The sequence below is a fragment of the Grampus griseus genome (assembly GCF_964374135.1).
Source record: "Grampus griseus genome assembly, chromosome: 6".
NCBI lineage: Eukaryota > Metazoa > Chordata > Mammalia > Artiodactyla > Delphinidae > Grampus > Grampus griseus.
The window spans coordinates 31,638,346-31,651,861 of NC_139000.1; the positions used below are offsets into that span (position 1 = coordinate 31,638,346).

The window sequence follows — 13,516 nt, forward strand, 5'->3', positions numbered from 1 at the left end:
AGGTAATTAGCAAATTAATGCTCAAATTTTCTTTGGAATTGATGTTATATACAAAATTAAGTTTTAGACATTTAAATGAAAGTAAATGGATCTGAAGTTCCTTTTTATCAGCTGTAAAAATATTCACTGGTCCTGTGCCCAGAGTTTAAAAGAAATCAGCATGAGTCTAATGAAAAACAAGCTGTAGGTCTCAGGGAAATTCAATACATACTCTTTCTTTTCCATTTAGTTTTTGATTGGTTTCCATGGGAATCTAGGCGTGTGGGGATCTCTAATCTATTCATGGAAAGCAGATGCTTGAATTTTCATGACAGTAAAAGTGGGGGTCAGTGAAGAGATAAAGATGATTAGAAAATGAATATGGTTGTAGGTAACATGATCATGTTCAAAACAAAATGCTGCAAGCCACGTAGATTTAAAAACAATCTTGCAAGGCAGTTCTACTGTGTTTGAGAGGTATTATATCATAAAGAAAGAAAACACTGGACTTAAAGGCATTAGCTCTGGGTTCAAATTCTGAATCTGGCCCATAAGGAAGAAGCCCTTAGGAGAGCAGTTCTCCTGGGTTCCCTTACCCTGCTGCTCTCTGCTTGAGCGCCCCTTTCCAATAAAGTCTTTCACTTTCTCAAGAAAGGAGAGGAAGGAAGGAAGGAAGGAAGGGAGGAAGGGAGGGAGGGAGGGAGGGAGGGAGGAAGAAAGGAAAAGAAAAAAACCTTTAGGTATTTCTTTGGGGAGCTGACAGGGAAACTGACTGGATCTGAGAATTGCTCTAAGACAGAAGAACCCGAGGCCTGAGGAAGGAAGCTGCAGAAGAGTAACTTCTCTTTCCGTGGAGCGTTATCAGGAGCACTGAGCGGGGAATCCAAAAAAACCGAGGTAATTCCTGACTCTGCAAATGACGAAGTGGCCTTGAAGAACTCAAACTAGACCTCAGTTTACTTCTATAGAAAACAGTTAACATTCTACTATTCTAACTGCTAAGAAGCTACTATGAAATTGAATAATTTTTTTCTTACTAGAACTATGTTACAACTCAAAGCAGTGATTTCATTGAAGATTTGCTGACATGCTGTTTCTTGTGACTATAAATTTCATCTATGCAGGTGGAAGTACATTAACTATAATCAAAGTATTAAAGAATGGACAGGTTTTTATTTCAATTCTCAGATTTGTTTAAAAATAGACCAATCTGGGTTTTGGTTGGAACACTCATTTGAATGTAAGACCCTAATTATTTGAAACCAGGGTCTAAACTGGAAAGCCAGAGGGCAAGTTTAGATATAGTTTCTAAATACTCAGAAGAGGACAAAACTAATGCTAGTTTGAAAGCCTCAGAAGTTAGAATGTAATGAAGCAAAGATTCTTCAGACTAAGACTCTGTCTGCCTGGAAAAGGTAGCTTAGCTAAGGTTGAAGTCAAATGGGGTAAACTGCAAGGGTTGTCTAACATAGCCCCTCTCAGTCCAGAGATGTCTTGAGAGATCATTAAAATTCCAGAATATAAGGGTTTCATATGCTCAGACTTTCCTACATTTCTAGGTAATGTGGGCACTGCAAACGTCTTTTGGTGCGTTCTTTTAGAAGCACACCAAAATCTAAAACCCCACTTGCTCACTCTTCAGATATCCTCTGGCAACACAGTTTGTGGCAGAGTGAGCAGCTATTAAATTGGTTTTAAACAGACTGAGTGAATACAGCCACAGAGAAGCCTGGAAGTACCCACTAAATACCCCAGGCCATCTTGCTGCTTGCTCAAGTTTAAGAACCACTGGATTAGAGCACAGACACAAGGCTTCCAGATGGCTCCTGAGGTGAAGGCTGGGGAAATGTGACCTGAGTGCTTAAAAGCCTAAGCCAGAAACAAACAACCCAATCAAAAATGGGCAGAACAACTAAACAGACATTTCTCCAAAGAAGACATACAGATGGCCAAGAGGCACATGAAAACATGCTCAACACTGCTAATTACTGGAGAAATGCAAATCAAAACTACAATGAGATATCACCTCATACCAGTCAGAATGGCCATCATCAAAAAGTTTAAAGGAGCTTCCCTGGTGGCACAGTGGTTAAGAATCCGCCTGCCAATGCAGGAGACACGGGATCGAGCCCTGGTCTGGGAAGATCCCATATGCCGCGAAGCGACTAAGCCCGCGTGCCACTACTACTGAGCCTGTGCTCTAGAGCCTGCAAACCACAACTACTGAGCCTGTGTGCCACAACTACTGAAGCCCATGTGTCTAGAGCCCGTGCTCTGCAACAAGAGAAGCCACCTCAGTGAGAAGCCCGCACACCGCAATGAAGAGTAGCCCCCGCTCGCCGCAACTAGAGAAAAGCCTGCACGCAGCAACGAAGACCCAATGCAGCCAAAAATAAATAAATAAATAAAATTTAAAAAAGTCTACAAACAATAAATGCTGGAGAGGATGTGGAGAAAAGGGAACCCTCTTACACTGTTGGTGGGAATGTAAATTGGTACAGCCACTATGGAGAACAGTATGGAGGTTCCTTAAGAAATGAAAAATAGAACTACCATATGATCCAGCAATGTCACTCCTGGGCATATATCTGGGGAAGAACATGGTTGGAAAGGATCCATGCACTCCAGTGTTCATTGTAGCACTATTTACAATAGCCAAGACATGGAAGCAACCTAAATGTCCATTGACAGGTGGATGGATAAAGAAGATGTGGTACATATATACAATGGAATATTACTCAGCCATTAAAAAGAATGAAATAATGCCATTTGTAGCAACATGGATGGACCTAGAGATTATCCTACTAAGTGAAGTGAGTCAGACAAAGAAAGATAAATATCATATGATATCACTTATATGCAGAATCTAAAAAAAAATGATACAAATGAACTTATTTACAAAACAGAAAGAGACTCACAGACTTAGAGAACAAACTTATGGTTTCCGGAGGGAAGGGTGAGGAGGAGGGATAGATTGGGAGTTTGGGATTGACATGTACACACTGCTATATTTAAAACAGATAACCAACAAGGACCTACTACATAGCACAGGAAACTCTTCTCAGTACACTGTAATAACCTAAATGGGAAAAGAATTTGAAAAAGAACAGGTACATGTATATGTATAAGTGAGTCACTTTGCTGTACACCTGAAACTAACACAACATTGTTAATCAGCTATACTCCAATATAAAATAAAAATTTTTTAAAAGTATAATAATGAATAACAACAACAAAAAGGCCTAGGCCAGGAACCATTCTTGCTTCCATTCTCCTTTTGCCTACCTACAAATAATGGTCACCAAGTTCTGGACATTTTATCATTTTTTATAATAGACTTTTATTGAGGCATAACCTATATATAATAAACTACATAAGTCTCAAGTAAACAGTTTGATAAATTTTTATGTAAGTAACACACAGATCAAGACATAGAACATTTCCAGCATCCCTGAAAGATTCCTCATGCCACTCTTCAGTCACTACCTATCTCTTGGGTAACCACAAATCTGATTTGGGTCACCATATCGTTTTGCCTGTTTTTAAAATTCATATAAATAGCATATATATCTGACTTCTCTCAATAGTATTCCATTGCAGGAATACACCACAATTAATTTACTCATTTGCCTGTTGATAGGCATTTGGACTGTTTGTGTTATTAGAACATTTGCTATTTCAAACAAAGCTGTCATGTATGTTCTCATACATGTCTTTTGGTGGGAAAAAGCACTTATCTCTTAGATATGACTGGCGTAGGGGTATGAATTGCAGTGATCGTGTGTGTGTGTGTGTGCGCGCACATATATTTTTAACTTTAGTAGATATATCTGATTTTTCAGAGTGGATGTTACCAATTTACATTCTTACCAAAAATATTTGAGAGTTCCATTTGTTCCATACCCTCACCATCAGTTGCTACTGTCAGACTTTTTCATTTTAGACATTCAAATGGTTGTGTGGCGGTATCTCATTGTGGCTTTAATTTGCATTTCCCTAATTAATAATGATGTTGAGCACCTTTTCATTTGTCTTTTGGGCATTTGGCTATACCTTTGTAAACTAGGGTTACATGTTTCAACATGAATAAATCTCACAAACATAATGTTAAGTCAAAAGAAAAGCAAGTTGGAGAGTAACACACTGTATAATACCATTTACATAAAGATTTTAAACATGCAAAATAATATTATTGTTTCTGGGCATGTAAATATATATAAAGTAAAAGTAGAAAAATACACATGGGAATTGAAACCACAAAAATTAAGATAGACTAAGGTGGCAGAAAAAGAGGGGAATGGGATTTAGAAGATAAAAAACTTCAAGTTTTATTTCATTTTAAAAAATCAGAACTAAAAACTTAAAAAAATTCAGGTTCATCTCTTCTGGATATTAGGTACCTGAGTGTTTTTATATTATTTTCTATTCTTACCTATAAGTTTAAAATAATTAATTCAAAAATAAGACAGAGGGCTTCCCTGGTGGCGCAGTGGTTGAGAGTCCGCTTGCCAATGCAGGGGACACGGGTTCGTGCCCCAGTCCGGGAGGATCCCACATGCCGCGGCGGAGCGGCTAGGCCCGTGAGCCATGGCCGCTGAGCCTGCACGTCCGGAGCCTGTGCTCCGCAACGGGAGAGGCCACAACAGTGAGAGGCTCGTGTACCGCAAAAAAAAAAAAGACAGAGAACATTTAGGCATATGCAAAGGCAAAGTGAATGATGAATAATTTATTAAGAGACGAGAACTGAAAGGAGAATTCACTCCATTTCCTCATCCAATGGCTAATTGGACCAGAAGATCCTAAAGGATCTTTCTGTTTCTGATGTCTACTGATTCCTAAAGACTAATTTGATGTTTACACGTGTATTACAGCATGACTAACAGCAATAACATTGATAACTTACACTTCTAGAGGGTATTTTCTCCACCAAGCAGAATGCTTTATATCTAAGAACTCATCATTCCTATATGGTGGGCAGGGAGAGGTATTGTCCCATTTTATAATAAAGAAATTGAGGCATACAAAAATTATATTTGTTGAGAAATTAAGCTCACAGAGTGTTATAAAATCCTACTTACAAAATTATGTGTTGGGGTGGATTATGAACAGGAATAAATAATATATAATTTAAACTCCAACAGTTTTGAAGACTATACCATTCATGATAAATTTATCTGATGTTCACATTGATTGATTGATTCCTTCATTTATGTATTCATTAAACAAACATTAACTGAGTCTTTATTAAATGGCAGGAGCTGTGTTAAGACTGGAACTATAAAATCAAATAAGGGACTTCCCTGGTGGCACAGTGGTTAAGAATCCACCTGCCAATCAGGGGACAGGGGTTCGAGCCCTGGTCCGGGAAGATCCTACATGCCACGGAGCAACTAAGCCCGTGTGCCACAACTACTTAGCCTGTGTGCCACAACTACTGAAGCCTGTGCGCCTAGAGCCCATGCTCCACAACAAGAGAAGCCACTGCAATGAGAAGCCCACGGACCACAACAAAGAGTTACCCACGCTTACCACACCTAGAGAAAGCCCGCGCGCAGCAATGAAGATGCAATGCAGCCAAAAATAAAAATAAATAAATAAGTTAGTTAAAAAAAAAAATCAAGTAAGACATGACCTCTGCCTTCAAACAGCATTAGAGGGTGTGAAATATACATAAGTGAAATCCATGGTTAATTGTTAGGTATACGTACTGAGGAGGAATAATGGAATACAGAGTTGAAGGGGACCAGGTAGGGGTTGTTTGGTGTTTAAGTGTTGAGTACGTGTAAGATAAGGAAACCAAATACTGTTAGGTGGTATTAAGTTTTCCAGAAAAGTTTCGGAGGTATTCTACTCTTCTCCTTTACTTTTTATAAGTCATTAACATGGAAACAACATATTTTTAAAACTGAAAATTAATATTTAATTTTCATAGATGAATGAGAATTCTCTCTGTAAACCAAAAAAGAAAAAACAACCCAACCACAACCTGAAGCTTCTTTAATTTTTGTGTTTAACATGATATATTTTTTCAAAGTGGGTAGTCAATCTTCTTGAAGCCAAATTAATAACTTCCTGGAAGATTAAAAATGCGTAACTATTAAAATTTAGTGAGATTGCTAAAGCTTTTTTTTTTTTTTTATCCTTATCAACAAATAAATGTATCTGTGGAAGTCAGAGAAATAGTAGCTTCCCAGGAGCAAAACATTTCTAACAATTAGATATCTTTTGTGAGAAACCCAGAAAAGGCATGACTGATTGCTTTCTTAGATTAAACTGAGGGTACTAAATGAAAAACAAATTAGGTACAGATGTTCAGTATATTGAGATTAATTTTAATCTCATGGGTATCATTTCCTTAGCTGCTTGGACTAACAGCAATTTGTTTCCAGAAAAGTGAATATGTGTCAAAATAACTAAGTCAATCAACACAGTTCAGTAAGTTTTTCCTATATATGTATTTTGAAACTGGATAAATGTTTCTAATAAACAAAATGTCTAGCATTTGTATTCATAATGACTTTCTATATAAGTAACATAAAATGTATTCATTTGTTCAACGAAGACATATCAGACACTGTGTTAGATTCTGGGGGATTCAAAAATAAATAAAACAAGTGTCCTCCTGGAGCTCCAATGTAGTGGGAAAGAGGCAAGTACATACAAGATAGTGGGGCTCTAGTAGAAACACAGACAAAATGCTACGCGAACGTGAATTTTTCTTACTAATCAATCTAAGATGGCATAATATAGTTCACTATCACAAAAAACACAAAACCATAATAAATAATATATGAGAATGGTTGATCTTTGGGTCAGTAATAATAACAATGCTGTTTACATGTTATGGCTGTTGATATTTTATAAAACACTTAGGTATATTAATATCACACATAGGTATACATACCTTACAGTAGATAGACCAACTTTAATTATCACTTAATATCTTTATCTATGGTCTTTGTAAGCAACTTAAGAGTAGGAATCATGTCTTTCATCTTTGCATTCCAAGACCTAGCACAGTGCCTGTTGCACAGTAACAGTTTTAACATATGTTGAATGAATGCATGCATGCACGTATACATGAATATTGATGTTACATAAATAGCACACTTCTGAGTTCACAGACAACAGAATTAAGTGCGATAGACAATACTTTACAAGAATATTTGATATCCAAAATATCAGAGAGGTTCACTAAACAAAGGGATGTGAAGTTTAATAGGGATCGGTACTGACAGTACTTATTTATAGCAGACATATGATTCATTTTTTAATATTCTCTCTAGATGTATAATCATGATACACAATAGACACTTGGCAACTACTTATTGAATGAACAGTTCTACCTCCACAATGTATCTATTGGATCCAACTGTTCCTCTCCATTGGCCTGAACTGTAATAGATTTCTATGTACCTCCATTCTTGTCCTCTTCCAAAGTAGCTTTAGTTGCCATATTTGTCTCCCTAAAATAATTTGACCATGCAACTTCCATTCTTAAATTTCCTAAGCAGCTCCCTAGAATTCAGGACCCTTCATTTAAAAAATGTAATTAAAAAAAAGACATAGGAAGTGCATAGTACAAAAGTCTGGCACTGGCACACAGCAGGTACTAAACAGCTAAACATTAATGAGCTAGGTTGTCCTGGGAAAATTAGTTATTCATATGTTTTAAAATGAGAATGGATCCCTACACAAAAATCAATTTGTTATGTATTAAAAGATTTAAGTAGAAAAGAAAATATAGGATAACGTAAAAACAATCTCTGCTTAGCTCTGTTTAGTCTACCAGCTGTTGTTTACTGCTAGGTTTCTTAGAGCCTTACCCTATACAAGCAGAGTTTAGGCAACTGCTAATGACTTGCGAGGAATCTGTACTCAGGTTTTTGGCTTCCTTCTCTTCAGGAGTTTGCCCTTCAAGTTCCAGCTACTGCTAACACCAAACTACACCTGGGTTTCCCCAGCTGACTAAGAATCCTGCTTCCTGCTAGGGTTGTATTCTTTTGCTTTCCAATTTAGAAAATGCCTTGAAGGAAAAAGCCAGGATAAATGCGGAGCTAATTTCATGTGCTTCCCTTCTCTGAATCATCCTGCCTATGCTGACCGCTCCCAGCGCCTTCAAACAATATGTTTTGTTCAGTTTTCAGATGTGTTTGGCAGATGAGCTGTTCTAAAATAGGTGGTCATGGTGAGAACTTATGCCTAGTCATGAAAGTCTCGGGTTGGCTGCTCCTTTTTGTGATTTCTTCTTTTATATCTTTAAATGTTCCATCAATGGTTAATTTATATTGTGTTTCTAATGGTGCCAATATCTGATGTTTTTGATAGAAATCTGTTTATTGTTTCAGCTGACTCTCCTTCATGGTAGATTGATTGCTCATGTGTTTGGTGATCTTTCACTGTGAGATCATGTTTGGTCTGTTTTAATATGGGGGAATCCTGGAAGTTAAAGGTGAAGATATTTTTTCTAAGAGAATCTGTGTTTGTGTCTGCTTAGAGGCAGGGTGGGCTACAGAGCTGGGACATATCATCTCCAACTATTTTTGAAAATTATTTCCAGGTCGTCCACCATCTTATCCCTGCCTGAAGTATACTACCTCTGATTTCTTAATCATGGTGCTTTTGCATGAAGCACAAAACCAAACACAATACCCAGGTTTGATCTGGACAGAGCGGAGTATTAAAGAATGATTATCACCCTTGTTCTAGAAATTCTACTGCTAGTATAGCTTAAAGGTATATTACGGCTTTTGGCAAACATGCAAATACAAACAGGAACACAGAGATGGGGAAACTCATAATTATCAGATAGCTGAAAGAACATGAAACTTGTTACTTATGAGATCAGCTATGTAAACTGTGACACGTAAATCACAGTTCTATTTATTCTTTGACACTAAAGAAATCACTGCTAAAAAAATAAAGGAGAAACAAAAAGCAAACAGAAGCAATGCACTGCATCTCACAGAGAGATTTAGCAGCTCACGTGTCTGGTTGTGCTCTCCCCTTCTCTCAACCTTTTTCACATTATACCTCTACAAAAATGTCATACTGTTGGATCATCAACTTAAATTCTTTTTCTTTCCTCACATGATCCACTTGATGTGCAGTTAGTTTCCCCCAACTTACATTTTTAAAGTTGAGTTTTAAACCTAAGTGAATCACAATGAAAAAATCTAAAGTGTGTCAAATTCTTAGTAGTGGGGCTATTCCCAATCTGAAATGTTTACTTTTTTATGATAACAAGTTAAATAGAGTTACACTTCCTTAGTAAATAATTTTAACAGCTGACAAGCCTAGGTGAAAGGTTTAAATACCTGAGCAGTAGTTAAAACTGAGATTGAAAATGAGAGATTTTTAAAAAAATTACTGTAATGAAAAGCAAATTCAAGAGCAATAACTTTGGAAATAACCTGACAGACCTAACTGATAAGAGCATATAACTAGCATATTCAGAAGTATATCTTAATGTCAGTCTCTTTTTATGCTTTCAACTAATGAAAAGGTATTTTTCTAACCCCTCAATTAATCAGCTATATCTGGTTCACATTTTTTAATGGGAAATAACTCTAATAGTTTCTGCTGGATCTAACTAATTTTCATTGCTTTTTATTCTCAAAATACATAAGTCTAAAATAACAAAGAGAAAAATATCAGGCACTGGAACTATATTTTATAGACCAAAATTTTATGGTGAGAAAAATCATTTTCAGATAAATAAGTTCAAATAAATTTAGAAGCTTCCCATTTTGTTGTTTTTTGATATGTTTAATCCTAAAAAACTGAGCTCTTAACAAGCCTTTAAAAACTTGAAATCATTTATACTAGCAATATACATTTAGATTTTTAAAAATTTGAAAATACATTTCAGAAAATAAATTTCTTTTATGCTCCCTAATGCCACATAGTTTATGGGCAACTACAACTTTTTATTGTAAAAGTAACATGCATTAAGGAAAACATTTTAAACAATGAAAAGTACCAAAATTCATATATCTTCCCAATATTTAAACTCAACCACTACTGAGATATATATACATTTCATATATATATATTTTGGCCGTACCGCACAGCTTGCAGGACCTTAGTTCCCCAACCAGGGATCGAACCCATGCCCCCTGCAATGGAAGCGTGGAGTCCTAGCCACTGGATCGCCAGCGAATTCCCAAATCCAACCACTATTGACAATTTAGTGTGTGGTGGTTTTCTTTTTTTCTTTGCCTTTTCTCATGCATAAATTGATTTGTAATATAGTTTAATCATATTAATACATATAATTTTATTTCCTTTTTCCCAACTGAACTTTAGATCAGAAAATAAATTTCATCGCTGGAGGAACTTGGATAAGTGAAAGCAGCCACTGATGGTTATCTGTGCTTACTCTCTGCAGTTTAAAGATTACAGCTTTTAGAGAAAACATATGAAACTACGAGTTATATGCCTGTGATTTCTTTACCATCTGTCCATCTCACAGTTCCATTAATCAATTAACAAATACCACAGAAAAGGTTTACTCTTCACGGTAGTTTTACTTCTCACCTTTTGAGCTGCAAGATGGAGGGCTGTTCTCTGGCTATGGTCAGTTTTATTAACATCTGCTCCTGCCTTCAGGAGAGTATCTGCACAATCCAGTCTGTCAGCCAACACACAATACATAAGTGGTGTTCTCCCAAATTGATCTTCTTTGTCTTTAACGGCAGAATTTCCTAGGAGGATAAGAAACAGATAGTGATATTTGATAATTATTGTTTTTATTACTAATATAACTATGAACTATATTTACTAGCTGTTTCTTATCAAGTACTGTGGTAAATGCATTAAATATATTATCTCATTTTTACTCACCCTATGAGATAGATATTACTGTCCCTATAGTATAGGAAACTTACACTTAGAGAAGTTAGGTAACTTGTACACATTACAATAACAGTAGGTGGTGAAGCTAAAATTCAAATTGATTGTTGACTTTAAAGGGTATGTTCTTAACAACTCTGTCATACTAAATAACATTTTGAGATGTGAGGTTATTTTTTTCCTCCCTTACTCCTTTTGTGAAAAAATACTTAGTGTAGATCATACACTAGGCATTGTGGTATGTTTTTGAGATCTACAAAAATGAATCATGGTTCGCTTCCTGTTTTAGACAATATGGAGCAAATGCATACTATCATGATCCTCCTGCTACTTAAAACTAAACACCCCAGGCAAAATAAATGAAAGGTGGCGAAAAGAAGGCAAATTGGTTAGGGAACTATGAAACTTCAGGAACAACCTGCTATTGCGTTCCCTGATTTATTTATTTATTTTTTGCCTCCTATATAAAGCCAGCCTGGGTGCTAAAGTAGCTCATCAGAAATACCAGTGGGCACATACACAAAATTCCCCAAGAAGCCTGCTCTCTCCAGTCAAAATATTGGGAAGGGAGTAGCTCTGCAGGAGTGAACTCTTTTGACTATACTTCTGCTACTCAAAGCACATACGACAGGGCTTCCCTGGTGGTGCAGTGGTTGAGAGTCTGCCTGACGATGCAGGGGACACGGGTTTGTGCCCCAGTCCGGGAAGATCCCACATGCCGTGGAGCGGCTGGGCCCGTGAACCATGGCCGCTGAGCCTGCGCGTCTGGAGCCTGTGCTCCGCAAACGGCAGAGGCCACAACAGTGAGAGGCCCGCGTACTGCAAAAAAAAAAAAAAAGCACATACAACCAAACAAATTGTACCTCTTTTCCTCTCCAATGGATATTGCAGAGACTGTGGGGAGGAGCCCTATGAAGCATTGTGCCCTGAATTAGGCAAAGGATGGCAACAAGGTGGTATCTTACCCCTTCCCAACTAGAGAGTGGGGAAAGGTTATGGAGAGGAGGAAGCTAGAGAAAGCAATTCTTTAAATCAGTGCATGATGCCATGGATAACTGAGCAGCCCATATGTGAAACTGACCAGAGTCAAAATAGCAAAAGCTTTGAGAATGGTACTCTTGGTGGGATACTTCCTAGGTTCTAAATTGGCCTGGGTAGCACAAAAATGGGGCAGACCAGAAAATAACTCACAAGAGCTCTCAAAGCTAACTTGACATTTGAACCACAGTCTACAAAATTGGACCAAAATGTTCATTCTAAACCTAAACAGATTGTCAGTGTACTAAAATAGGAGATTTAAAGTAGGATCCAGAGTCTCATAAGATAATACACAAAATGTCCAAGATATAATCCAAAATTACTAGACAAACCAAATACCAGGAAAATATTAAACAAGAAAACACAATCAGCAGGCTCCAAAACTGCGATGATACAGATATTAGAATTATCTGACAAAGATTTTAAAGCAATGGTCATAAAAATGCTCTGACGAGCAACTATGAATGCTCTTGAAACAAATGGAAAAATCCAAAGTCTCAGCAAAGAGAGAAAATACAAAGATGAACCCAGTGAAAAATTTAGAATAATAAATGTTTAAAAATAAGTAAAAAACCAGACTTCCCTGGTAGCACAGTGGTTAGGAATCTGCCTGCCAACGCAGGAGACACAGGTTCAAGCCCTGGTCCGGGAAGATCCCACATGATGCGGAACAACTAAGCCCATATACCACAACTACTGAGCCTGTGCTCTAGAGCCCGTGAGCCACAACTACAGAGCCTGAATACCACAACTACTGAGTCTCTGCACCACAACTACTGAAACCCACATGCCCAGAGCCCATGCTCCACAACAAGAGAAGCCACTGCAATAAGAAGCCCATGCACTGCAATGAACAGTAGCCCCCACTTGCTGTAACTAAGCCTGCACACAGCAAAAGACCCAATGCAGCCAAAAAAAAAAGGAAAAAACCAAATAAAATAACCAAAATAAAAATCTCACCTAATAGGCACAATAGCGTAATGGAAATGACAGAGGAAAGAATCACTGAACTTGATGACAGACCAATAGAAATTATTCAGTCTGAACAACTGATAGAAACAAAAAGAATCAACAGAGTCTCAGGGCTCTGTGGGATAATAACAAAGTTTCTACCATTTATATCATCAGAGTCCCAGAAAGAGAGGAAAAAGAATGAAGGGCTGAAAACATATTTGAAGGAATAATGGTTAGAAATGTCCCACATTTGGTGAAAGACACAAACCTACAAATTTAAGAAGTTGAACAAAGCTCAAACAAAATAAACCCAAAGAAATCCATACTGAGTCAATCAAAATCAAATTTCTAGAAACTAAATTCAAATTACAGTGTATTTCTCATAAGAAACTATGGAGGCCATAAGGCAATAGCACAACATTTTTCAAGTGTTGCTGGGAGGGGGAAGAACTGTCAACCCAGAATTTTATATCTAGTGCTTGCATAGGGTCAGGAGTAGGGAGAAAAGAGGAGTGTTTGAGGGGTCGTAGCTAAAGGGTACAGGGTTTTTTTGGGGGCTAATGAAATAAAATCAATTATGGTGATGTTTGTACAACACAACTCTGTGAATATACAAAAACTACTAAATTGCACACTTTAAATTGGTGAATTGTATGGTATGTTGGTATGGTGAATCTCAATAAAGCTGTTA

General features: G+C 37.2%; 1 protein-coding gene across 1 annotated transcript in view; it reads right to left on the reverse strand.

The window, feature by feature from the left end:
* INVS (inversin) overlaps positions 1 to 13,516 on the reverse strand; it is a 142,465-nt gene that overhangs the window by 118,302 nt on the left and 10,647 nt on the right. Inside the window, 1 exon segment of the mRNA XM_082656550.1 lies at positions 10,519 to 10,685. Within this exon segment, the coding sequence (XP_082512676.1) occupies positions 10,519 to 10,685 (167 nt within the window).